Here is a 24,813-nt window from a genome sequence, read left to right on the forward strand (position 1 = left end):
CTCTCATTCAATTATTCAATATATATAATAATCGAGAAATGGTTGTATGAAATTATGATTCCAGGAGGAAAAATCTTATTTGTCATCCTTCTATTGGAAAGAAATAAGAATGATGTGGAATTACAGTTTCATACAATCCATTCTCATAATTATCAACTCAAAATTCAATAGCATTAACCAGACATTTCTAATATCTCTCTAAGTTAATCCTTCCCCACTAGGTTTATTCCTATGCAAAAAAAGTTGGGTTAAGTCATTAAGTACAACCCAACTATTGGGCTGATAATATATTCTTATTCTAGCTGTAAGTTAACTCATTTATCAGTGCTGCTAGTTAATATTAATCTATTCAGTCTTGAACCCTAATTAACTTTCTCTTTCAAGACAAATTAAAATTATTACATTAATACAACTTGGTGGCTAGACAAATAAATTAAATAAGTATAATATTGAATAAATAATTAAAATAAATAAAAATAATTGAAGAGAGAAATAATTAATTAACTAGGATATACACTCCATCATCATTAAAAAATAATTAATTGCTAATGTGACATAAATGTGGCAATCCACGTGTATGCCACGCCAGAAAAGTTAATAACCGTTAGCTTTTTCATCTATTTTGGGGTGATTTGACAAACAATGCAAATTCAAGAGATAAAAGAAGAGAAAATTTAAATGAAGGACTAAAATGATTTTCTATTTTTAAAAAGTTGGAGGGCCAAATAAATCGTTATACATTGTTGAAAAGTACTCAGGACTTTGATAGCCATATTAATAGACTAGACTACCAACTCAACCCATGAATTGAAGTGTTAAATTTTGTCATCTTAATTTAATATATAAACCATGGAGACCCCTATATTAGGAGTTAGAATGCATTTTATCTCTTTTACTCAAAAAAATGAGAAAAACAGTCCATATAAGTTAAATTAAATAGCAAATTGGTTTTTTATTAAAAAATTCATCCATTTTTATTGTTAAAATTGGTGTAGCTGATGGAATAACTAGATAGTAACATATGGTGTACCACGTGTACCTCATGTTGATGCATAGAGATCAATTTTTAATAGTAAAAACGAATGAAATTTTTAGCAAAATGATCTATTTGTTTTTTTGTCTAATGTAAAAGGGATTAGCTTGCCCAATTTTTTGGATAAAGGAGGCAAAATGCAATCCAACTCCTAGAATAAGAGCCTCCACGATACTTTTACTAATATATATAACCTCATTAATGCAATGCCTTTTAACTCGGTAAAAACATCATGGAGGCTTTTGTATTAGGAGTCAGATTGTATTTTGTTCCCTTTATTCAAAAAAATGATCATTATGTTATAAGTTTTATTCATTTATACTGTTAAAAATCAATTCTTGTACATTAGCATAAGGTACACGTGGTATGTGTAATTGTTTGGTTATTCCATCAACCATGCCATTTACTCTTTGATCTAACATATAAGGACTAATTTGCTTATTTTATAAGTAAATGAAGTAACATACATTCTGGTGGCCTCTATGGTAGTTTTACCCTTTTAACTCTTAATTTATGGTATCAGTTTGGGCATTCCGGCCTTAGTGCATGAGGGCCTATTCATGATCCACTATTTATAATTATGGCTTGGGCCCTCTCTCTACAACAATAATGAAAAGCTTTTTCCCAAAACCATGGGGTTATGAGTCAGCGTCCGATCGAATTAAGTAAAAAAATTTCGAGTTAAACGAGTTTATGAGTCCTATTTTATCATCCTAACTTGATTTGAAATTTTTTCGAATCGAGTCGAGTCGAATCAAGTAAATTTATTCGAGTTAAATTAATAAATTAAACATGTCAAATTAAAATCTTATTACAGTATAACTAATTTCATATTAGATCACTTACTCGAGCTTTTTAGAATTATTGAATTTGAATTTTTTTTCTAATTCCGAATTTGGATGATAATTAAAAAGTGAGGATAGAAAGACATCAGTAGAGAAAGCGAGAGACAAAGGCATCTGTTGAAGTAACTTGAAGGCAACGAATTGGAAATGAGATAATTTGAGTGATGTACCAACAACCCTAACCTAATGTCTCTTTTACTTATTTGACCAATACTGCTCAACAGTCAACATTACCCACAAACAATTGAAATGTATGTTATCATTAACATCACAACTTGCTCTTTCCCACAACCACAACTTTTGCTTCCATTCTCTCCACATTAACCCCTTTTACAATTTGTTTGGTTTCGAATTGTTGATTTTTACGATAAAATCAATTAAGAGTGTTTTTGATGGGTCGAAATTTTGCTATTAATCTATGTACCTTATGTGAGTTATGAATTTAGTCTTTTTTATTTTAATTTGGTCAAAATTTTGAACCAAATAGTAGTAGTTAAGTCCGTTAGGTTAGATCTTGTTAGTAGTCCTAACGACGTGTAAGGTTATAGATTTAGTCCATATTTTTCAATTGAATCGTTCTTAATTCGTATAATTTTTAAAATTTAAAATTCTAGTCTTGACGCAAACGACAATCATTAAATCCGTTAATTAGCTTTTTGTGAGAGCAATATGTGAAAATAACAAACTGATATGACATTACATGTGATAATATGTTTGTAATACCAGATTCTGAAAATAACAGAATTTAACTGCTACCACTTAGTCAAGACTAGAAATTTAAAATTTCGATAAGGAATAAAATTTTTCAAATTGAAATATAGAGACTAAATTCACAATTTGCACATATTACAAGGACTAATAGCATAATTTAACCTTTTGATGGGAATTTGATGGAAATAAGGAAACGTCGTAGTTTGCAAACATGGGTGTTGTTTTTTGGCAAGAGAAAGCAAGAAACATCCAACAGCTACAAGTCTCGTCCGTAGCTTTCAACAAACCACCCCATGTTTGAACTTCCACTTTTCCTAATCCAAAGAAATAAATAAAATCAATGGCTACCACCACCCATTATTAAATTCAAAAGGAAAGGAGACAAGGCAAAAGACAGGACAAAGAGGGGGAGAACATGGCGAAGAAGCAGCAGCAGCAGCACCAGGTTATGCAGCAGGTTCCTTCAGTAGGGGGTATAAGAAGCAGCTTCCAATCGCTTGTTGCCCTCCTCATTGCCATTCTAGTCGTTGCCACTATCTATATCAGACAAAGCAATGAGCAGCTGTTCCAATATTGGACTACATATGATAAAACCATCAACGGCTTGTCGTCGAGCTGCAATTTGTTTGCCGGAAAATGGGTATTTGATAATAGATCTTATCCTTTATACAAAGAGAAAGAATGCACTTTCATGTCTGATCAGTTAGCTTGTGAGAAATTTGGGAGAAAAGACCTTAAATATCAGTTTTGGCGATGGCAACCTCACCAATGTGACCTCCCCAGGTCTGTTTTTTCCATATATATATATGTATGTATGTATGTATGTATGTATGTATGTATGTATGTATTGAAGTGTTGAACCATATAAAGACAAAGAGGGGATGTTATTAAATTTGCATTTTTGGGAATGCTTTAAAAGTTTTGTGGAATGTTTGCTTGTTTTATGTTAATAAGGTTCAATGCCACAGCATTGCTGGAGAAGCTTAGGAACAAGAGACTTGTTTACGTTGGTGACTCACTCAATAGAAACCAATGGGTTTCAATGGTTTGCCTGGTTGACTCAGTCATCTCTCCAACCTTTAAATCAATGCACAACAATGGTTCAATCAACATTTTCAAAGCCATTGTGAGCCTTTTTAATATTTTCCAAGTTCAGTTTAACAGTGATTTAATCATTTATTGATCTCATCATTTTACATTTTGTGATATATTAAGGAATATAATGCAACAATTGAATTCTACTGGTCTCCATTGTTGGTGGAATCAAACTCCGATGATCCAATTAGCCATCGTGTACCGGATCGAATTGTGAGAGTTCAGGCAATAGAAAAGCATGCAAGACATTGGACTGACGCTGATTATCTTGTTTTTAACACTTATCTTTGGTGGAGAAGACGTCAAATGAAGGTCTTGTAAGTACATTTTCCGACCTAGCTATATTAATTAGCACCTTTATGTCGTCCAAGTTTTAATTTGATGTGGGTTTTGATTATTAGGTGGGGATCTTTTGAAAGCCCCGAAGATGGGGTATACAAAGCAGTAAAGTTGCCGAGAGTATACGAGATGGCCTTACAGACATGGGCACAATGGCTGGAGGTTCATGTTGATAGAAACAAGACCCAGTTGTTCTTTATGAGCATGTCACCAACTCACCAAAAGTATATATATAATCTTATCTCTTACTTGTTCAACAAGATTAATGAGTTTAGGTTAAATTATAGTTTTCGCCTCTCAATTATTATGCTCAAATTAGCTATCTGATCCATATATTTTAATTTAGCATTATTTGATCCCTATTTTTACAATGTTGAAGTGGGATTTTTTTTCAAAAACACCCTCCTAACTCATCATATGGATATTAATTGTTCTTTTTGTGTGTTCGAAGGGTGTTTTTAAGAAAAATCCACCTCAACATTTAACCAAAATAGTTAAAAGTGTTAACTATTTGAACTAGGCCAAATTATAGATTTGGTCCCTCTATGATGCTTAAATTTGAGATTTAGCCTTACACTTTTTTTGATACAATGCTAATCGAGCTATGACTCAAACAACAATTAACCCCTATATTTTAATTAACACAATTTGATCTCTACTTTTATAATATGTCATTAGTTAATTCAAATAGTTGACATATTCAATCATTCTTATTAAAATGCTAATGTAGATTTTTTCCCTAAATACACGTTGTCGAACTCATTTGACGTTGATTTTGCGTTGGAAGGGGTGTTCTAAGAAAACACCACATTAGCATTTCAACCATAATATTAAAGTTATTAACTAATTGAACTAGTTCAAATTTTGATTTTGGTCCTTTAACTATGCTCAAATTTAGAATTTAGCTTCTAGACTTTAATAGCATAATTTGATCTCTCTACTTTTATAATGTTAGTTCAAATAGTTAACACAATCAATCATTTCAGGGCCAATAAATGGGGCGGAATCAAAGGTGAAAATTGTTATAGCGAAACCGAACCGGTTACTGAAGAAGGATACGCTGGAGACGGAGCGAGTCCGAGGATGATGCATGTAGTTGATAGCGTACTTGGCGAACTGAAAACAAGAGGGTTGAACGTCCAAATGATTAACATTACACAGCTATCAGATTACAGGAAAGACGGCCATCCATCAATATATAGGAAGCATTGGGAAACAATAACGGAAGAACAATTATTGAATCCCAAAAATTACTCGGACTGTATCCATTGGTGCCTTCCCGGAGTGCCTGATGTGTGGAACGAGTTGCTCTACGCTTGCATTCTTGAACTTTGACGATATCCTAGTTTCACAAATAAAAATGTGTTTATGAAAACTGGGGTTGATGATGCTTTTGATGTAACTGTTGATTGTATCATGAGTTATAGAGCTGACAACATTTCGTAAAGAACGAATTGTGCAAATGGAAGTTTTTTTTTTTTACATGCAAACCCTTTTAATTATCAAATGTTTGGAAAGAAAATGTATAGTCACATGTAATTTTCATAAAAATGAATTTCAAGGTTTTCCATATAAGAAAAATCCTATTCGTTTTATATTTTACTTTTTTTTGTAATATTTTGGTACAAATATTTTTGTGTAACAAGCTTGCACCGCTTTGTATTTTTCATTACTAAATATATAGGTTTTACTATTGAGATATCTTGAACCCAAAATTAGTTCACGAACTACAACTTGACAAACTTCAAAACTATGCGTCTCCGTTAAGACTACATAAAGGTCACGTGAAGTCTCAAAATAATTAATTGTGTCTCATCCTAGGACGTCATGTTATCATCACTATTAAAAGTATCAAATCAGACTTCTACATCAGCAATCTTAAGACACATAGTTATGTTTATCCTTCACTATAAAAGGTCATGCTAACGAGCTCATATGGGTCTTCTTTTTTTCATTCTCTCTTCACTAAATCTGAAAACTCTCTTCACGAATTACAATTTTCTCCCAATCTTCGTACTTCTTCCCTTCATTCTATCTTCATCTTCTTCCTTTGTTTATCTCACTAGTTAATAATTATTATTTATAAATTAATGATATTCGATAGTTATATTATGCTTTATTAAATTTAAAATAGAGTTGAAATGAATTTTTGTAAGACTATTTTCTCACTATCATAATAGATCTTCGACTTAACCCCCAATAATTGGCATTGAAAATGCAAAGGCCAGACAAACTCGGTGTCAAGTACGGAATTAAAGGCCATAATTACAATTATTAATTGATAAACTGTTCCTACTTTCTAATCTTTTTAGTAAATAAATATATATTTTTGTAACTTATGTTTGGATATATAAATATAAATAATAAAAAATTAGTCAGAGATTTTGAAGAACTGTATTTGGTTAAACTGTGAAAATGAAAAAAAAATCAAAGATTTTTGCTTTTTATTGCTTAAATAAAAATAAAAGATATTAAACGATTAAATACATTCAAATTTTTCAATTGAGTTTTAATTTAATTGGCGTCAGTACTATTGTCAGTGTAAGAGAATGTGGATTCGGGTGTACTGAAACACATTATCTTCTTTTTTAAGGGTTAGGGAGAAGTTATGGCCGTAGTTCCAGAAGTCAATATATATTTAGGTTTATAATTTTTAAAATGTTACAACAAATATTAATTAAATTAAGGCTTAATTTAAACATATAATTAATTTATTATGGCGTATGTAAGTAGCAAAGCCATTATTGAAGCTCAAGGTTGTTGCTTTATGCAAAATCTTTTGGCTTTGCATAAAGACACCCCATTTTCCCTTTGCTTTTCTTGTAGTTTTTGTCGTGGACAAAGGCATATCGGTGGCCGACATACATGCATTGTAATTTGCAATTGCATCAAAAATTTCAATAAATTTATTCATAAAAGTCAATAATTTAATTTTTTTATTTAATAATAAAAACGATATCAACTCAATATAACTCGAATCTAATATTACTTAAAAAAATAATTTGAATAGGTTACACTAAGCGATGATCCAAATCAAAACGACTTAGACCTAAAACGTAACTTAATCCAAACCATTTTCACCAAAGATGTTTGCTAGGTCGATGGATTAGCGTCAGCAAGAAGTCTGTCTTAGTCGTTGCAGGTTTCATTTTCAAATGAAAAGGACCTTCAAGCTGCACCATGGAACTACTTGGATGGCTTGAGAACTGAATCGGCCTTTAGTCATTTTCACTGCCTATTCTACTTTTATATCCAAAGCCATGGTCCATGTATATATATATTCCTGCTAGCTACAGTTTAACGTACAAGGAAGAGCCTTGATTTTGATGTAACATCCGCAACCCCCATTTATTGTAATTTGTAGATATTCTTTCTCTGCGCCCGGGCCACCCACAACCTGCATTTCATGCAATTTGCTTTATTATTTTCTAGGCCAGAAACTATATGAATGGTGTGGATGTGGTTTCATTTGTCACACCCATTTTATTTATGGTATTTATTGGCCCAAATAATTGGAATATTTTTCTATCAAGCTGCCACCATCTCTAAGGAAAAGAAATGCTAATAGGGAGCTCCATGGTTAAATGTTTAAATTAGATCAAATCTTTCAAAAGTTAAACCTTTACAAAAGTGTTTAAATGAGAATTTTTCGTGTACTTCAACTTGTTTGTAGTAAAAATTAAGTAAATGTTGATATATTTAGAACCGAGCATATGGCACTCGAGTAAGATACTGATTGAAAAGAAAAAAATTAGAATAAAAACATAATTTGAAACCTGATATATAACATTTGAAAAGCCTTTATTTGAGCACTTTCTTAAGTTTAACCCTCATTTTACCATTTTGAAAAATTTAGCTTTCATTTTGAGCACTTTTATATAACTATCTGAAAAATTTAAGCATTTAGTCAATTATTATCTATATATTATGCGCGGTGTGAGTATTTGAAATCAGAATGAAATTTTAGTTTAAAGACGCATTTGAAAAGCCATTTAATAATTGGATTGAAATGATAAGAAGAGAGAAAGCGAGTGATGAGTGTATGTTTGTTCAAAAGTACGTTTTTTTCAAAAGTTTCGTTTTCTTTTCTCTTATTTTTCAACTCTACCAAATAATGACGTTAAAAATACAATAAATTTCCAATTCCAATTACAAAAGTTAAGGATTAATATTATAAAACCATACGATTGGGATCTCAAACTCATCATTTTCATTTACTTATTTAACCTTATATGTAAGTATTATTAATTATGTGACTAAATATTTTATTTAAAAACGCCACATATTTCGATTATGTAAAATTTCTTAGACAATGTTATCAATTGTACTTCAATTTTTAAAAATTACAACAGTTTCAAAAGAATCAATCATTACAAGCACTAAATTAAAGGGATCAATCTCAAAACTAACCATGAACTTGGTTTAATGTAAAATTTTATACAAAACTTTGATTCATACAATTTTATATATGAAATTTGATTTGATCCAATTCTCACAAACTATTGACATAATTACCAATGCAACATCATTTTATGTTTATTTATTGCATATACAAATAATTATATTTATCCAATATAAAAATAAGTTGATATATTTATTTCTTTAAATGTGTATAATTAAATCAAAATTAAAGTTTTATGTATATATTTTAACCACAATCAAAGGACATGTATATATCAAATTGCACATTGAATAAAAATTCATATATAATTTTGAGATTTATTCAGTAAATTAAATAACTAACTGACTAACTTGAAATAAATCTTGAGGAGAACCCGCACATTTATATGAGAACTCGAACTTGAGATTTTAAAGTTATCTCTACTTCAACCTTATCATTGAACCAAAACTTGGTTAGTAAATAAATACAAATAAAAATATGGAGTCTGGAAATTAAAACTTCAATACCCTCTAAAATTTATAATTTTATATCCACCCTTCACATAAACATTAGTGAATTTGGTGGGAGTTGTTTGGAAAATAGTGAAACGATGAAGGGGGGTCACCCACATGTGTGCTTTATTAAACATTAGAGAAAAGGAATGGGAGATTGATGCGACGGGGAGATGGTGTGATATAGTGATCACTGCGTCACTGAGATTAATGAAAGTGGGGACTCACTGCCGCACAACCTGGTATTCTCTCCTATCGCCCCACCCCCCGGGGCTTTGCTATTTGATTACATTACCTCCTATTCTTTCAACACCAAATTTTATTATTCATCAAAATTTTATGTCGGACATGGCCCCATTTCACCTATCATCATCACATTTGTACCATTTTGAATTCTTCCCATTTCCCCCTTTCTTCTTTTTTTCATATCCACTAACCACTAAAAACTTATTTCCCTTTCAATTCACACCAATTAAACAATTTTAATTCAAAGTGTATATGTGTTTAAAATTTGATTTACGTATTTAAATATGCAGTTGACATTTAAAGTTAAAGAATTAATTGATATAATATTAATATTTAATGATTCAATCATAACATTTTAAAATTTAGATTATATTAAGAACTTCTAGCATAATTAACCTTAAGCAATAATAATGTTTGAACATAGATTATAACATGTTAGTACCCTAATTAAGAATAGAGTGGAGAATTTTGATAAGTGTTTGGTGTAATGCTAAGTAAGATTACACTATCAAATAAAAACTGAGTTTAAAGTTGTTGTTAAAACCAGTTATAGAACTCCATATGTTGATTTAATAGTTAAGGTGTTCACTATTTCAGATATAATTTAAATTTGAGTTTATTTTCTTCTTATAATTCACTAAAGAAATAATTACAAATTCTAAAAATTTAATATTTATAAATTATAAAATAAACATGAAGATATTATGGAGGAATTAAAACTATTGATGGGGGTTTTGCCTGTGGATAGGAGGCCCCAACGTGGAGCATTGAGAACAAATAAAAAAGGGTCATGATTTGACCGTAATCCCACCGTATCCCAAATAGATTCCCAGTTCCCCCTCTACTTGGAAAATGACAAAAGGGACTTTAAAACCAGTTTTGAGGCGTCGGATGTTACACAAAATTCGATCATGCGGACAGGGATACCCCGGCAGGTTTAGTGGGATGACCATGAAACCTAAACCCAAACTTTAAAGTCCCCTAAAATTTGAGCCATGGTTGGATTCACCAATTACATTTACCACTAACTACTCAATTCATGTTATGTCATGCATCACCCAACATTATTACTTTACTGTACCAATTGGATTGGTTGGCAGGACAGGGTTGGTGGGTGCTGCCATTTAATTTTCAAGCCCAAAAAAGGTATGATGGCTAGATTTTACATTCATTGTGGTTAAAGCATTACGAATAGCATATCACTATGCTAAAATCAATTTTTATTTTCATCTCTCATTTCAAGTTAATTGTTGGGTGATTTTAAATTTAAGATTTTTTTTTAAATGTTTTGAATCCGAATCATTTAAGATTCGTATCATTTTGGTTTAACTTAGTTTGGGTTTAGGATACTTAAATTGTTCATTTATTATGATCAAATCATGTAGAGATAAATTTGAGTGAATAATGTAAAATTTTGGTGTCCTCGTATTGCAAATTTAAAGTAAGTTTCTGTTTGTTGTTGAATGTGAATAGGGATAAATATTAAAACTATATATGAACTTTGATTCAATGTGTAATTTTATACATGAACTTTAATTCGTGTAATTTTATGTATACAATTTTGATTTGATTCATTTTCACAAACTGTGAACAACATTATCGAATTAGGACCATTTTACATTAATGTATTACATACACAAATAATTATATTAATCTAGTATGAAAATAAATGTACATACTTATTTTTTAAATGTGTATAATTGAATCAAAATTAAAATATCATAGTTATATATGAACCACAATTCAACTTTTATATACATAATTACATTTAATTAAAATTCATGTATAAAATTATTTATTAAATTAAAATCCATAAATAAAATTAATATTTATCCCGATATAGATACTAAGTGTTAAGGTATTTTCGATGCATTTACAATATACTTAACACATTTTTATGAAAGCAAATTCCTATAAACTCACATGCCACTAACAATGTTGCACTTATAATTCAAACACAGGATGTGAATCTTTGACGTAAACACTAGGCCACGAGCTAGGGTTTAAGTATTTATATATATACAGTAGAATTCCTTATTGGCTACGAAAGATTAAATTACGTAGCGTGAAGGATGAGGAAGTGTGAGTATCAATGGCCATTATCCAAATAAAATAAACAAATTCAGTGACTGGCGAGAATGTACCTGTACCTACCCTATTGGAACAGAAATCAAAGCTCCTAAAGAAGACCCAATTTCCGAGGCGTCCTTCAGAGTCCGTGGAGAGTGAATTTACTCCTTGGATGGATGGAGTTTGTAATTTTCCCACTAAATGGTAATATTGCAATGCCAACCCCTCATTTTACTCCCTGGCCACTCCATTGATTTCCTGTCATATATAGCCACCAACCTAGCTTCTCTAGCCAATTTTATTGACAGCTAAGGCTCTACAAAAGTTATGTGTAAATATATACCAGTACGTACCTCTATTATGTGGCAGGTGATATTGAAATTTTGGGAAATTTGGTGTTGTTTTTACTAGTATTTTTGGTCCTGGAGAAGCTTTTATGAAGATGCATGATGAGAGGCTTACATTCAATTGAGGCATCAAAGCTGACCCTAGCATGTAAGCTTGTCAGATTTGTATGTTTGCATGTTTATGTATATTTGTACCATAAACGTAGTGCATATGTTTCATAACTCACAAGGTAAGGGTGTTTCATCAAGACCATGAAAATGAAAAAAGAAGAAGATTAAAGTAGTCCTTTCACCATGAGAGAGAGAAGTAAGGAGTATTTGGAACTCATGAGGACACTGGTTGCCTGCAACTGATCCAACTTGAAAATTCAATCCTTTTAATTCGGATCCAGATAAGATTAAATTTGATTTCATAAAAAAAAGTCAACTATCGTTACTCAGAAATAAACTAAACCTAGAATGATTCAACCTGAATAGAACAAATAACTTCAAATCACCCAAATTTCAATGTTAAACTCCAATGGAAAAACCAACTTGAGGTAAAAACATTATAGAGACCCTGTACTAAGAATCGAATCAAATTTTGTCTTTTCCACTCAAAAAAATAAACAAGTTGATCTCTGTATATTAGATTAAAGAACAAATTAACTATTCTATAAAACAATTCATTAATGTATATCAAAATTAGTTACTACATATTTTGCAAGTGAAAAAGCAATGAGTTGCTCATTCATTTGGCTTGTATCTCTCAGTTTTAATGTATTGATATTATTGCTAATTCATTCAATACACAACTCAGTGTAAAACAATCAAATCAAAGCCAAAATTTCATTTGGGCAAAATGGAAAATGGTTGATATGTTGACTAACAAAAAATGATTTGACTTTAATCCATTGACATTCATTCAAAATAATCAGAAAAAAACATTAGGGGGCGCCCCTTTAAAAAATATACCACTTGTTTTATTTAAATTAGGAATGTGTCATCATCTGCAAGGAATTTTGGGCCGTTAAATTATTGGAGCTACTTGAAGCAAAAACATGGTGGGTCAATGTTATTATCATATTGGAAGAAACTCCCCCCATTTCTGATAAAAGTTGTTTTAGCCATTTACCAAACTATTAGGAATTAGTCTATTAGTGTCTAGTGGAATTTTAAAAAGGCCCACACCATACATAATCTTGAATTTACCCATGGAGATGGGCATATGATTGAAGTAGTAGATATTTTGCAATGTGGTTAATGCTAGTCTTCAGTCAAGGCTCAAACTCCTTAGAATTCAACCAAAGCAAAGCTTATTATGGTGGACTGCCATGGTTAGGCATGGATGAGATGGAATTTGAGATGGGTTCGGATTAGGTTTCTGTAAGGTAAAGATAAGTCAGGGGCACGCTGGAACTTCTGCTCTAAGATGAGATCCAAGTCGAGTGGCTTATAGGGTTAATACTTGTGTCTTTGTTTTTAAGCATTCACCTAGTTTTGTATTAGCTACATCCATTAATGTTTAAATAATATGACTATTGTCGATTGAGTCTTAACTCGAAAAATATGGGTATTATTGTTAATACAAAGGACGTGAGTTCGAGTACATTAAAGTGCATTATCTTCCGAAACAGATATGAATATCAAGCAATGACAAAACCTTTGGTTAAATGAAAAAATCTTTTAGTTAGTCCCTTTATTTGCTCGTGCCACTTCACAATCAAAGAATTAATAAAATATTTAAATCTATCATTTCCATAAAAAAAACATATTTAATAATATTTAATTTGAAACCCCCAAACAAAATTGAGTGATATTTGAACATCTATTTTTTTTTTACCAGGGGTGGATGAAAAGCGAAACAGAGACCCTAATTATAGATATTCTTTAGGGGAAAAGTAATTAGAACTATATTATGTACCATCATAATGATTAATGAGAAGATTAACCAAAAAGGAGAGGTAATAATAATGACGGTGGAGACAATAAATAAATAAATGGTAAAAGTACTATGAAGACCCCAGTATTAGGAGTTAGATTGCATTTTGTTTTTCTTTATTTAGAAAAAGATAGTTCATATATATTAGATTAAAAAACAAACAGTCTCTTTCTTTTAAAAAATTCTTCCATTTTTATTTTTAAAAACTAACGTAATCGACAGATTAATCAAGCAATTACACGTGGCATATCACATGTACCTCGTTTTGACATACAAGGACTAGTTTTTAACAATAGAATTTTGATGAAATTTTTAACAAAAGAACCAATTTACTCTTTAATGTACAAAAACTAATCTGCCCATTTTTTAGTAGGAGTAAAATGCAATTCGACTCCTACTATAAAGGTTATTATGGTTATAAATAAATAAAAGGTAAATTATGATAGAGGTCGCCTAACTATATTTTTTTCTTTTTTAGTCATCCAACAATGAAAAGTTACAAAATGATCACTCCATTATTTAATTTTATCTTTTTTGGTTACCAGCTAGCTAATATAAAAAATGAAAACACCCAAAATTCAAGATAGTTGAGTGACCATTTTACAAATTTTTATAATTGAGTGGGTAAAAAAGAAGAAAATACCATAGTTAGTGACGATAAAAACAGTGCAAAAATACAAAATAAATACGGTGGAATTTATTTCCACATATACCGTAGTCGGCAGAAAATATAAAATAAAAAAATATAACTCAACATAGAATAATAATAATAATACATAGTCAAATTAAGAGTTTAAGTTAGTCAAAGCTTTCTCATGACTCCATGAGAGGCTGACGTTTGTCTGCATTTTCCCCTCCCCACGTTCTATAAATACAGGCCTGCTCTTCTCACAAACTCCCCCCACCGCTCACCAACATTGGGGTTTTTTTTCTCTCCTCTTTTTTATTTAATTTCAGTATGGAAGAATCTGTTAAGCTCAGGAGGGATAGCGCCATGGATGATCCATCTTTCAAGCTTTCATGCATGTATGTTATTTGATCCTCATATAGCGCTATCCATCCTGAGTTTCATCGGTTCTTCTTGCTTGCTGTCGCTCCGTTAGCTGAAAAAGGAACACACAAAAATCTTGTGGGTACGTACCGTTACTGCATTTTTCTCCTCCATTTTTTGTCAATATTTCCTCGTTTGTGTGTGTGTGTTTTAACATATATTGTTGAAATCAAAAGGGTTTTGGTTGGTTTTCTCTTTCTCAATTCTGGGATTTTTAAAGAAAATACAATTACAGGTGTTGGGTAAGTTTTGCAGGCTCCACGATTCCACTAGAAAGGGGGAGAAACAGTTGAAGAAAATTCCCCTTTGTCGTATAAATTGGAGAAACAAACAAATAAGGGGCCTTATATTTGTGGACATAATTAGTTTGGTCCTCTAATGCATATGCGGAAGTGATGCTTCTGCTTGTATTTGGTGTTATGGAGAGGCACTGTCGCTGTTATAAATTAAGTTATAAGCACTATTATGTGCATGAAATTATTGAAAGGATGTAATTTGTCTTATTGTAGCAGTGGACATTGAATGAGAGTGAAGAGTATGGCATGTGCTTAGGTGCAGCCTGCAGGTCTCCTTTTGCTTTTACTAGCCTTTACCATGCTCCGACTAATGGGGGTTGACATGATATTCCGATTCATAATAATAATAATATTATTGAATAACCTCAACTTGGTGTTATTTAATAAGGGTGGAATATATATATATATAGAAGCTAGGGACCATTTTTCAATGGATTTGAAGACAGCTTTGAATGGCATATGGCGCAAGTCATGTAAAAAGGTTTCCATTTCCAATTCCACTTGCTGGGTTTTTAATAATCGTGAAGATATGGTTAATGACCAGCATGAACTGTTGAATTTAAGCTCTTCTTTTTATCTATTTATTTTTTAAGTTTTGGCCTTTTTTGTTGTGAAGATTTGTGGGTTTTCGAATATTTTGTCATTAAAAAATGAAAAAGAAACTAAAATCGGACCATGTTCTTCCTTTAGGTGCCTTGCACAGTGAAATAGCAAACAAGGGAACACTAATTTACTATCAGTGTCATTTTGGGTACTTCGGTTTCCCATACTAAAGAAGAATTTTATAATTCCCTTCTTCAATAATGATGAAAGAGATATAGACTTGACTTGATGATCATCTTAAGTATGACTTAGGTTCATCTACGTTTTTATTTATGATATGTCATCATGGTCATCGGTCATCCTAACATAAATCCTAAATACATACCTTAAAACCCAATGAGTTAATCTACAAGCATGTGGTCCAAAAGGCAAATTGGGTCTGATCCAGTGTAAACACTACAAAATGGGCTGATAACACATTCAGCAGCAAGTCAATAAAAAAAGTCTAACATACCCAGCCCACAAAGTAAGATACAAATATTATTTAATTGAGTTTTCAACTCACATCTTAACCCAACATTTTAATTGACTTAATATTAATTAAGTCATTCGATCAGCTTCACCAACTCAAATTCAATATAGACATATTTAATATTCGATCAGCTTCACCTACTCAAATTTAATATAGACATATTTAAAACACATGGATTAAACTGCATGAATTTGAATGACATGTAAAAAAAAAAAAAGACTAAATTTAATGACTTTCTCTAGCAAAACAAGTCCAAGTCATGCATGTAGATATAATAGGTAAATGTGTTCTACAATTTAATCCATGCGTTTTAAAAACAATTCACATCAGATTGATAAAAGAGGTAATTCTATTTTCTTTTATCAGAAACAATATTACAGGAAATTATCAACTAGCTTTAGGCATTGAGCTAGGAATTTTAGCCATCATAATGTCATACACCGCCCAGCACCCTCTATACTGTACTTAATTTTGAGATTTAATTTAAAAATGGGTAAATTACATTCAAAGTCATTAAACTATTAATAAGTTTATATTTTAGTCATTCAACTTTAAAAAGTTACAGAATGGTCACTATACAATTTGAAAGTTTTGATTTAAATCAATAGGCTAGTAAGATAGCCATTGTATGGCCTTCTCCATCCTCACCTCCGCCACCAATCAAAAGGGTAAACTTCTTCTTCTCTTCTATAGTTAGTTATTTTTTATGGAACAATTTTACACTTCATGAATTTACTAACCAAAATTTGAAAAACTTTCTTCTTTGATATCCGACACTAAACATTAGATCAGTTTGGATTTGAGATATATTTTTCTACTCGTCGATGGGTATTATATAACTTAAATAAAAACATTAGAATAGTTCAGTGACTATTATGTAACTTTTTTTAATTTGAATAACCAAAATGTAATAGTTTAGTTATATTGGGTAGAGTTTACTCTCTAAAATTTGGGTTGGTGATATGGACTTAACCTTTGATTAGCAAAAGAGGTGTGAGAAGGGTGTTGCCGTTAAAATTTCAGTTGATATTTTGAGTACTAGATTGTTTACCTCCACCACACAAACAAAAACTGAAACATAACATATGGCCAACGGTTCCAGTTCCAGTTCCAGACAGTTTCACTACGATTGAAACTCCAGCTCTCATCGGAGTAGAAGAGGCAAGCAGCAGCTCAATAGCCCCATGGCTGCCACTGCCACTACCTCTCACTTTCTCTCTAAATTCGATGTTGCTAAACACCCTTTTCACAGTTCTCACAAGCTCTCTAGAAACCGCAGTTCCTCACTTTGTATCCGACCCAACTCCTCTAAACATAGCAACTCCAGCACTTCGCTCGAAACCTCACCCCAACAACAGCAGCAGCCTAGGAAACCCCAATCCCCTATCCCTCCCAAACCTGTAAATGTCCCCGAATCTAACCCCTCTGTTTCGCTTTTTGACAGGTTAAGGTACAATTTTTCTTACTGCTATTACTTGTTAATAACTTCATTTCAATATTTGAGGGTCCTTTTTTCTTTATTGTAATCTGTCTGGGAGGGTTTTGCAGAGATGGGTTTAAGATAGATGAGCTTGGTTTAGAGATTTTATCTATTGCACTGCCTGCTGCATTGGCTTTGGCTGCTGATCCCATTGCTTCACTTGTTGATACAGCCTTTGTTGGCCATTTGGGTACTTGGTTTTCTTTTTTTATTATTAATACTATCATACCAAGCTTGCTTTTGTAGCTTTACCTATTAATCACACAGGTAACTATTGGCTGATAAATATTAGTTTTTTTGTGGTGAAGGGTCGGTTGAATTGGCGGCAGTTGGGGTATCTGTATCGATATTCAATCTGGTGTCGAAATTGTTTAATGTTCCTTTACTTAATATCACAACATCCTTCGTTGCTGAAGAGCAAGCATTGACTAGTAAAAGCAAGGATGGTAATTTTCAGTGAAAAGATTATACAATAACTGCAATACTTCATGAAAATGATATTGTTTGGTTGAACTTTTAGTTGACTCTGGGGTTTTGGTATGATTAAGATGGTGAATTTGAGCATCAAGGCAAGAAAGTTCTTCCCTCAGTGTCCACTTCCTTGGCACTTGCTGCTGGACTTGGCATTGCAGAAGCGGTTGTACTCTCAGTTGGCTCGGGTTTCTTAATGAATATCATGGGTATACCTATGGTATGTCAGGCTAACTAATGATGTATTTGTAATTATATTTTGGAATTGTAATGCTTTAATTTCTTATATCTTATTACTTTTTTTTTTCATAGGATTCGTCGATGCGTGGACCAGCGGAGCAGTTTCTGACATGGAGAGCCTTTGGTGCCCCACCAGTCGTAATTGCACTTGCTGCTCAAGGCACTTTTCGTGGATTTAAGGATACAAAGACACCTTTGTATGCCATTGGCAAGTATTACAGCATGCCTTATGTTTCAAGTTCCCTCAAGGGGTCTCTCTGCTGCTTATAGTTAATTTCTTGCTTGAACTAACAGGTGCAGGCACCTTACTAAATGCAATATTGGATGTAATCTTGATATTTCCCTTTGGTTTTGGCGTTGGTGGTGCTGCAGTTGCTACTGTGATTTCTGAGTACGTCAATATTGTGGTAAACTTAATAATTCTAGTGTATTTGCCTCATAACATTTCTGCTAATTTTGGGTGTTCTATTCATTTTCTTTTATTGTATTTTTTGAAATTAGATATCTGATTGCTATTATACTTCTGTGGGAGTTGAATGGAAAAGTTGAACTGATCTCTCCTAAAATTGACTGGAGTAAAGTTTCCCTCTACTTCAAATCTGGTACATTTCTTGCTGATCTTAAGTATTACTTTCAGTATCTGCTTATTTTTTCTTATAGTTAAGCTTCATAAAATGAACATAACAACAAACAATTGAATTTTAGTATTGAAATTGTGATGGTACCTGCAGGTGGACTACTTATTGGTAGGAACAATAGCCACTCTTGGAACTCTCACACTTGCAACATCACTGGCAGCTAGGCAGGGCCCTATTCCTATGGCTGGTCATCAGATTTGTGTACAAATTTGGTTGGCTGTATCTTTGTTAACTGATGCTTTAGCACTCTCTGGTCAGGTAGCATGTCCTTTGGTTTTTCATTTGGAAGACCCCAAATGTAGGATGTTTATGACAATACCATATAAAGTAGCACCAAATGAAACCTGTTGGATGTATTTTTGGTTTCTGTTACAGGCTCTTCTTGCAACTAATTACTCCCAAGCGAATTACCAACAAGCTCGCAAAGTGATTTACAGTGTTCTAAAGGTTTATAAAAGCTAGTTGTCCGTTTCTTGAAATTGATTTCCCTTGTATCTCTAACTTAGCCAGTTATATTTTGTCCTTGATTTTCAAGCAGATTGGTTTAGCAACAGGGTTTCCTTTGGCTGTCTTTTTATTCATTGGATTTGAAGCACTTTCTGGCTTATTTACCACGGATGCAGAAGTTCTCCAAATTGCCTGGTCGGGTACATTGGTAAGTGAACTCCTCATATATTGTATCAAGTGTTGTGATGATAGACTCGTCTAACAATTGACACTATTTTGCAGTTTGTTGCTGGGTCGCAACCAGTGAATGCCGTAGCTTTTGTTCTTGATGGACTCTATTATGGGGTTTCAGACTATGAATATGCTGCAGTGTCTATGGTAATATATGACCAAGTATATGCTATAATAGTATTTGGCAAACTGATATAAGGTCCCAAATGTGATTGTGTAGGTGGTAGTTGGATTGATCTCAAGTGCATTCCTACTTGTAGCTGCTCCTTTATTCAGTGTTGGTGGAGTGTGGACTGGCTTATTTCTCTTCATGACCTTACGTGTGGTTGCTGGATTTTGGAGGTAATCTAATCTGCCTCTGTTCATTAATTATAGGAAGGGAAGAAATATCCTATGAATATGAAATCTGATGAGATCAGTGCACTGTTCAATGCTAGGTTGGGCACAAAAAGTGGACCGTGGAAAATGATTTACTGTGATATGGAGAAAGGAAAGGGATAAGAAGAATGCAGCTAAGTGGGCAATGGCCAAAGCTTTCAGGATGGTGCACTGCACAGCATTCAAAGACCTATATATTAAACTTCTAATTGAAGCTAACTGGATTCAGAATCAATACAAGATTTAGGCGCTTCTCTGCTATACTTTAAGATGACATCACCAGAACTATTCAATTCTGGTCAGAATTTGGATTTTGACACCAATAATCAGCAATGTGAATCTGTTTTTCTTCCGTTCACTGCCAGTGCCAGGTTAATGTATATATTTTAACATTCAGTCATATATTTTCTTTACCCTGTAAAATAAGAGACGACTCCTAGAACTTTTTCTTTATAGAATATATTGTCACATCTAGACTTGTCAATTGGGTGGATCGGGTTAATTTGAATAGCATTTCAATTCATTTTGAATTTGAACCAGTTCGGGTTTAAAACGTTTTGAGTTTGAATCATCACAAATTCAGTCCAAATGAATCCTACCTCTTCATTCTTTCCTCTTGTTCGTAAATTTATTACTCCGGAAGTCCTCTATTTTGGCAATGACCTCCCCAAAAGTTTTCAGCGTTACTTCATCTTTGTATCATGGCACAAATTGCATCACAATTACTAAGAATTTGATCTCATCGTGACAAACCCTACACCTCATAATAGTAAGCCCTTCGTTAAGGCCATTTCATTGCGTGGTTAAATGTACCAAATGGGATCATAAAGAGGATAAATTGCTGATGAGAATCGCTTAACAAAATGAAATGAATCTCATTTCAGTTTTATATCATTAACCATACTATTGTCTCCAAACGTACAGAACCAACAAGAACAATAGAACAAGAAAAAGAAGACCTTAGAGCAAAGGTAGAAGAAGAAAGAATAGTATACAACACCATAGACAGTATATAAAAGTAGAGCCAATCTTCAACTCCACCCTTGGATTTGAAGGACCAACTTTGGAAATTTTCGGTTCACGAGTTATTGGCATCAACTCATGCTCCATCGTTGAGAAACAAACACAACCATATGAAGCATCGAAGTCCAAAAATAATTTCGATGGTCAACTCCAACATCAAAAATTTCTGCCTTCAAACAATCAGCAATAAGTTAAACAGAAACCAAAGAAATAAAATATGGTAATACCAATTGAGTTCTTCAGTTCTTTCTTATCTGGAATTTTTTGCCAGCAAAATCTTAAGCCTATCGGCTTCTGAAACCTCCAAAGTATATCACACCCACAATTCAATCATACAAACCACTGTAGCATAATAAAATGATTGTACACACCAAGATGCAAGTCACAAACTTTCATATCTACCCAACACAATATTCCATTTGTTATGTTACACTTCCGAGACAAATTAACTTAGTTTGAGCCCTGGTCTTAGGTACCAACATAGAGGACCCCCATCATGTTACACCTAAATTTAGAGGACCTCCATCATGCCCTTATTGTATTAGTTTTTGTGTTAAAAAAGCCAATTACAGAACTTTTCATGGTAATGCAACAATCAAACAAAGTGCAGTGAAAGAGGAAGCAACTAGCTTCTCCAACTAGTAAATCCCACAAAGCATACAGCATTCACAATAAGGAAAGAATCAAAATCAAAAACTAAATCAAAGAAACTATAAGTAATTACCTTGCATGAAGAGAAAGCCAACAAGAAGCAATCATTCGACCCCAGTAGACCTGGCAACTTTGTACCTTAACTTCCTATTCAGGTTTTCCTGGAAACAATTCATTTAGAAAATAGCCCGAAATGCACAAAGTAACCAACTTTAACCACAATAAGGATATAAAAACAATAGTAATAAGCTCACCTGTTCAAGAACCTTAGCTGAGCTGATTTCAACGAGCCTAGCCAAGCTTTCGATTTTGGAAAGCATTTTCTCATATAAATCCTCTAATCCAGCCGTGTAGTTAGTCGCTCCCGGTCCTATCAACAGGCCCAATCTCCCAACTTGCATTCCCTCGGCGCAAGTATCCAGCAAAGCTTGATCCTTTTCTGTTTCTTTCGTTCCAGTTACATTCTCCTCGTTTCTATCTTCATTCATCGCCGTTAAGTTCCTTAAATCGCATTTCAAAAAGGGTAGCGTAGAGTTGGGGCTAAACGACCCGTAATGTCCTCTAAACGCAGGCCCAATGTTGACTATATCAATTGACAGCGGATTAAAACTGGGTTTCGATGATCGGAATTGGAAAGCCCGATACTGGTTGGTTTGAATGCATTGGTCATGAAGAGGAGTGGTGAAGAGGAGGAAAATCGAAGGAGCGAAAAGGGAATTGAAATCGGCGTTTTGGATAGGGAGAGAGAGATTGGGAGTGGAGGAAAGAGAACGAGTGACGGAGAACTCACGCATTGAAGGACGGAGGGGAGTTTTCCGGCGAGAGGAGAACCAGCCGATGAGGGGTTTGTGGTTGAGGTGAGTAGGAGAGAGTCGGGAGGAGTCGACCCGGCCGAGTGAGTCGTAGAAGGAGAGAAGAGAAGGGAAGCACAGGAAGCCGGAGATGGTGGCAACGAGTTGAGAATCGGAGAAAGATTGGGCGGACTCGTCGGAGAGAGTGGAAGGGGCGATGTAAGTGACGTGGCCGAAGAGGAGACCGTCGACGTCGGCAGGGGAGGATGAGAGGCGTTGGATCATGGAGGAGAGAGCGGGGCCTGATATTGCTAGCTTGTGCAACACCAGATCGTCCATGACGTTGAAAAGGTGAGAGTAAATGAGAGTTGTAGTACTAATTTGTAAGAGGCAGATGGATGAGCTGAGCTCTAATCTAAGCAATTAGCTGAAAGAGAGGGCAGAGTAGTTTTTTCTTTTTTAATGGGCCTTTCCTGTATGTAATGAACTGAAAGTCCAAAAAACCCTCCTCTTACTTTATTTTGTTTTCAGTCCCTTTATTACGCCAAAATTTTAAATTAGCCCTATACCTTTTTTTAAAGGGGTGTTAGAATCTCAATAATTTGATTTCTTATTTTTGGTTAATCCAATATTTTAACACCATTAGTATAGTGTTGCTGTTGATTAACCACTCAACCATTCCATTGATAACTGGTTAGGAACACCCTTAAGAATATGTAAAAGGCATCCCCAAATAACACAACTTAAGAATATACAAGTTGGAAGGTTTCAAATAACTAAAATTAGACGCACCAACCACAATATACATCATCTCCCTCAGGTGCTTAGAACATCTTAGTCTTTCAATACATAAAACATTTGTGAAGGGAAATGTCATATCTCAACGTTTGTAAGGACCAAAATCAGAATTTGACCTTAATTTAACGGGTGCCACAATTCCATTACGTGAACCAACAAAATAAATTTACCATAACTTGCTGCAACCTCCTTAATCCCCTGGGAAGTGAAAAGGGAATCAACATGACACCATATGAGGAAAACCCCACCACGCAAGAAGGCAGGTTGATCAAACAAATAGTCCTGCAATTTCATCCCAATTCCATATCTACCAGTTGCAGCAAGCAAATAAACAACACTGCAATGTGTTTGCATTAAAGAATCTATTGTATGCACAATGCATACCATTCATCCATTCAAAACATCACCCAAAAAATTGACTTATATAATCATTGATTTATGCACCGATCTGAGTCTCACAAGGTTCTTCATATTCACTAGATCGAGAATAAACAATAAGATACGAGGTATGATCAGCGCCAATAACTTTGTAAAATGGAGCCAAAATGGATCCATCAGTATAAAGTATCTAATAAACGAGATCCATATACATTCCACAAATGTTAATATAAACTCTAATTCGTAAAAAGTAAACTACAGCTATAAATTCCCCAATAGGAATTTTATTGTTCTTAAAGAAAAAACTGAAAATTGAATCAATGACATGTGAACCATTACTGTAATCCAAGAGGAAAAGATTCAAAGAGGCGGAACCGTGGATCGGATTCAGACACGAGCGGCAACAGCAGGGGCAGCGGCAACGGCGGCATTGGTGGCAGCACCACCTAGAAAGGACAAGAAACCGGTGGATACTTGTTCTTGTTCGTCCAAGAAGAGATCCTCAGGGGCCCTGAAAGCGCCGTGGGCACAGACGAGTCCGACTCCAACCATGAGAGCAGAAATAAGAAGAGATCCAACGGTAGTGAGAAAGACAACGAAGACGCTGAAGATGATGAGAAAGCCGAGGGTCTCGCGATCGGAGAATGTACGGCCAAATAGGATGAGAGGCTGATCAGCGGGGCGGAAGAGGTAGAGGAAGATCCAGGAGCAGAGGAGTCCGAGGAGAAGGAGAAGGGAAAACGGATGGGAAAGAAGGGAAAAGGCAAGGATGAGACCGATCACAGACAGGTAATTGACTCGGAAATACGAGTAGTTCTTGCGGACGCGAACGAGAGCATCAGAGAATGACTCGGGCTTGGAGAAGGCGGAACGGTCAACGAGCTCAGCCCAAGGACGGCGCTGGGAGAGGCCGTTGCGAAGGGATTCATTGAGACGGGAAACGAAAGAGAGAAAGGCGGGGCTGGCAGCGGGCGGTTGGGATTCGACGGATTGCACGGAGGAGACAGGGATAACGGGTGGAACTGCGGTGGACATTGGTGTCGGTTGCAGACGACAACTGTTTTAATAATTTGGGTTTAGGCAGAGAAGGAGAGAGAGAGAGAGAGAGAGAGAGAATATAGAGGGGGATTTTAGATCTAGATTTGAGGCTTCAATTCAGCGCGTAGAATATATAATAAAGGGATGAAATACGTTTCACGGTAAGTAATTTCCTTTTGGGTTAATAGCTTATTTGGTCCTTCAACTTACAAAAAATTTATTTTACCTCCATTTGAATATTTGACAAAAACTACAAGTTTAAGGATTAAAATAAATAAAAATTAAATGTTTGAAAAAATTATAAATTCAAAAACTAAAATAGATGAA

The 24,813-nt window shown here is 33.9% G+C and overlaps 4 protein-coding genes and 1 long non-coding RNA gene across 6 annotated transcripts; 3 read left to right on the forward strand and 2 right to left on the reverse strand.

Annotated features, from left to right (window-relative positions):
- Positions 1-2,873: 2,873 nt before the first annotated feature.
- Positions 2,874-5,473, forward strand: LOC105786583 (protein trichome birefringence-like 34). Its single transcript, XM_012613090.2, has 5 exons — positions 2,874-3,372; positions 3,544-3,715; positions 3,805-4,001; positions 4,086-4,247; positions 5,010-5,473. The coding sequence occupies exons 1-5, from the start codon at positions 3,005-3,007 to the stop codon at positions 5,356-5,358; spliced, it is 1,248 nt and encodes a 415-aa protein (XP_012468544.1). The 5' UTR covers positions 2,874-3,004; the 3' UTR covers positions 5,359-5,473.
- Positions 5,474-14,198: 8,725 nt separating this feature from the next.
- LOC105786585 (uncharacterized) lies at positions 14,199-15,448 on the forward strand. Its single transcript, XR_001131399.2, has 2 exons — positions 14,199-14,633; positions 14,787-15,448. It is a non-coding gene; the product is annotated as an uncharacterized LOC105786585 (long non-coding RNA).
- Positions 15,449-16,921: 1,473 nt separating this feature from the next.
- LOC105786589 (protein DETOXIFICATION 44, chloroplastic) lies at positions 16,922-20,346 on the forward strand. The gene is given in 14 exon segments (XM_052621128.1): positions 16,922-17,372; positions 17,471-17,592; positions 17,711-17,848; positions 17,951-18,093; positions 18,186-18,321; positions 18,408-18,504; positions 18,615-18,715; positions 18,845-18,864; positions 18,866-19,009; positions 19,127-19,198; positions 19,290-19,406; positions 19,481-19,576; positions 19,650-19,771; positions 19,867-20,346. Coding segments are annotated over 14 exon segments (1,638 nt in total). The 5' UTR covers positions 16,922-17,106; the 3' UTR covers positions 19,931-20,346.
- A 316-nt stretch (positions 20,347-20,662) lies between these two features.
- Positions 20,663-23,444, reverse strand: LOC105786586 (uncharacterized). 2 transcript variants are annotated; one of them, XM_012613095.2, is made up of 3 exons: positions 21,736-23,444; positions 21,555-21,642; positions 20,663-20,996 (listed from the first exon to the last, which is right to left on the reverse strand). In XM_012613095.2, exons 1-2 carry the CDS (start codon positions 22,609-22,611, stop codon positions 21,586-21,588), a joined length of 933 nt encoding a protein of 310 aa, XP_012468549.1. In that variant the 5' UTR covers positions 22,612-23,444; the 3' UTR covers positions 20,663-20,996; positions 21,555-21,585. The 2 variants fall into 2 exon arrangements, with proteins under 2 accessions (XP_012468549.1, XP_012468547.1); XM_012613093.2 differs by having other exon boundaries at positions 20,663-21,000.
- A 152-nt stretch (positions 23,445-23,596) lies between these two features.
- LOC105786588 (PRA1 family protein B4) lies at positions 23,597-24,595 on the reverse strand. Its single transcript, XM_012613096.2, has one exon. It carries the CDS (start codon positions 24,481-24,483, stop codon positions 23,836-23,838), a length of 648 nt encoding a protein of 215 aa, XP_012468550.1. The 5' UTR covers positions 24,484-24,595; the 3' UTR covers positions 23,597-23,835.
- Positions 24,596-24,813: the final 218 nt, after the last annotated feature.

This window comes from Gossypium raimondii, chromosome 1 (genome assembly GCF_025698545.1).
Source record: "Gossypium raimondii isolate GPD5lz chromosome 1, ASM2569854v1, whole genome shotgun sequence".
Classification (NCBI taxonomy): Eukaryota; Viridiplantae; Streptophyta; class Magnoliopsida; order Malvales; family Malvaceae; genus Gossypium; species Gossypium raimondii.

What these genes read in the sequence shown, in the direction of transcription:
- LOC105786586 (XM_012613095.2), bottom strand. Translation starts at nt 22,611, where the DNA reads ATGGACGATCTGGTGTTGCACAAGCTAGCAATATCAGGCCCCGCTCTC. An exon ending in CAGCTAAGGTTCTTGAACAG is followed by an intron (nt 21,643 to 21,735) that starts GTGAGCTTATTA and finishes AATTGTTTCCAG; the next exon opens with GAAAACCTGAATAGGAAGTT.
- LOC105786588 (XM_012613096.2), bottom strand. Translation starts at nt 24,483, where the DNA reads ATGTCCACCGCAGTTCCACCCGTTATCCCTGTCTCCTCCGTGCAATCC.
- LOC105786583 (XM_012613090.2), top strand. Translation starts at nt 3,005, where the DNA reads ATGGCGAAGAAGCAGCAGCAGCAGCACCAGGTTATGCAGCAGGTTCCT. An exon ending in AGACGTCAAATGAAGGTCTT is followed by an intron (nt 4,002 to 4,085) that starts GTAAGTACATTT and finishes TTTGATTATTAG; the next exon opens with GTGGGGATCTTTTGAAAGCC. An exon ending in ATGTCACCAACTCACCAAAA is followed by an intron (nt 4,248 to 5,009) that starts GTATATATATAA and finishes CAATCATTTCAG; the next exon opens with GGCCAATAAATGGGGCGGAA.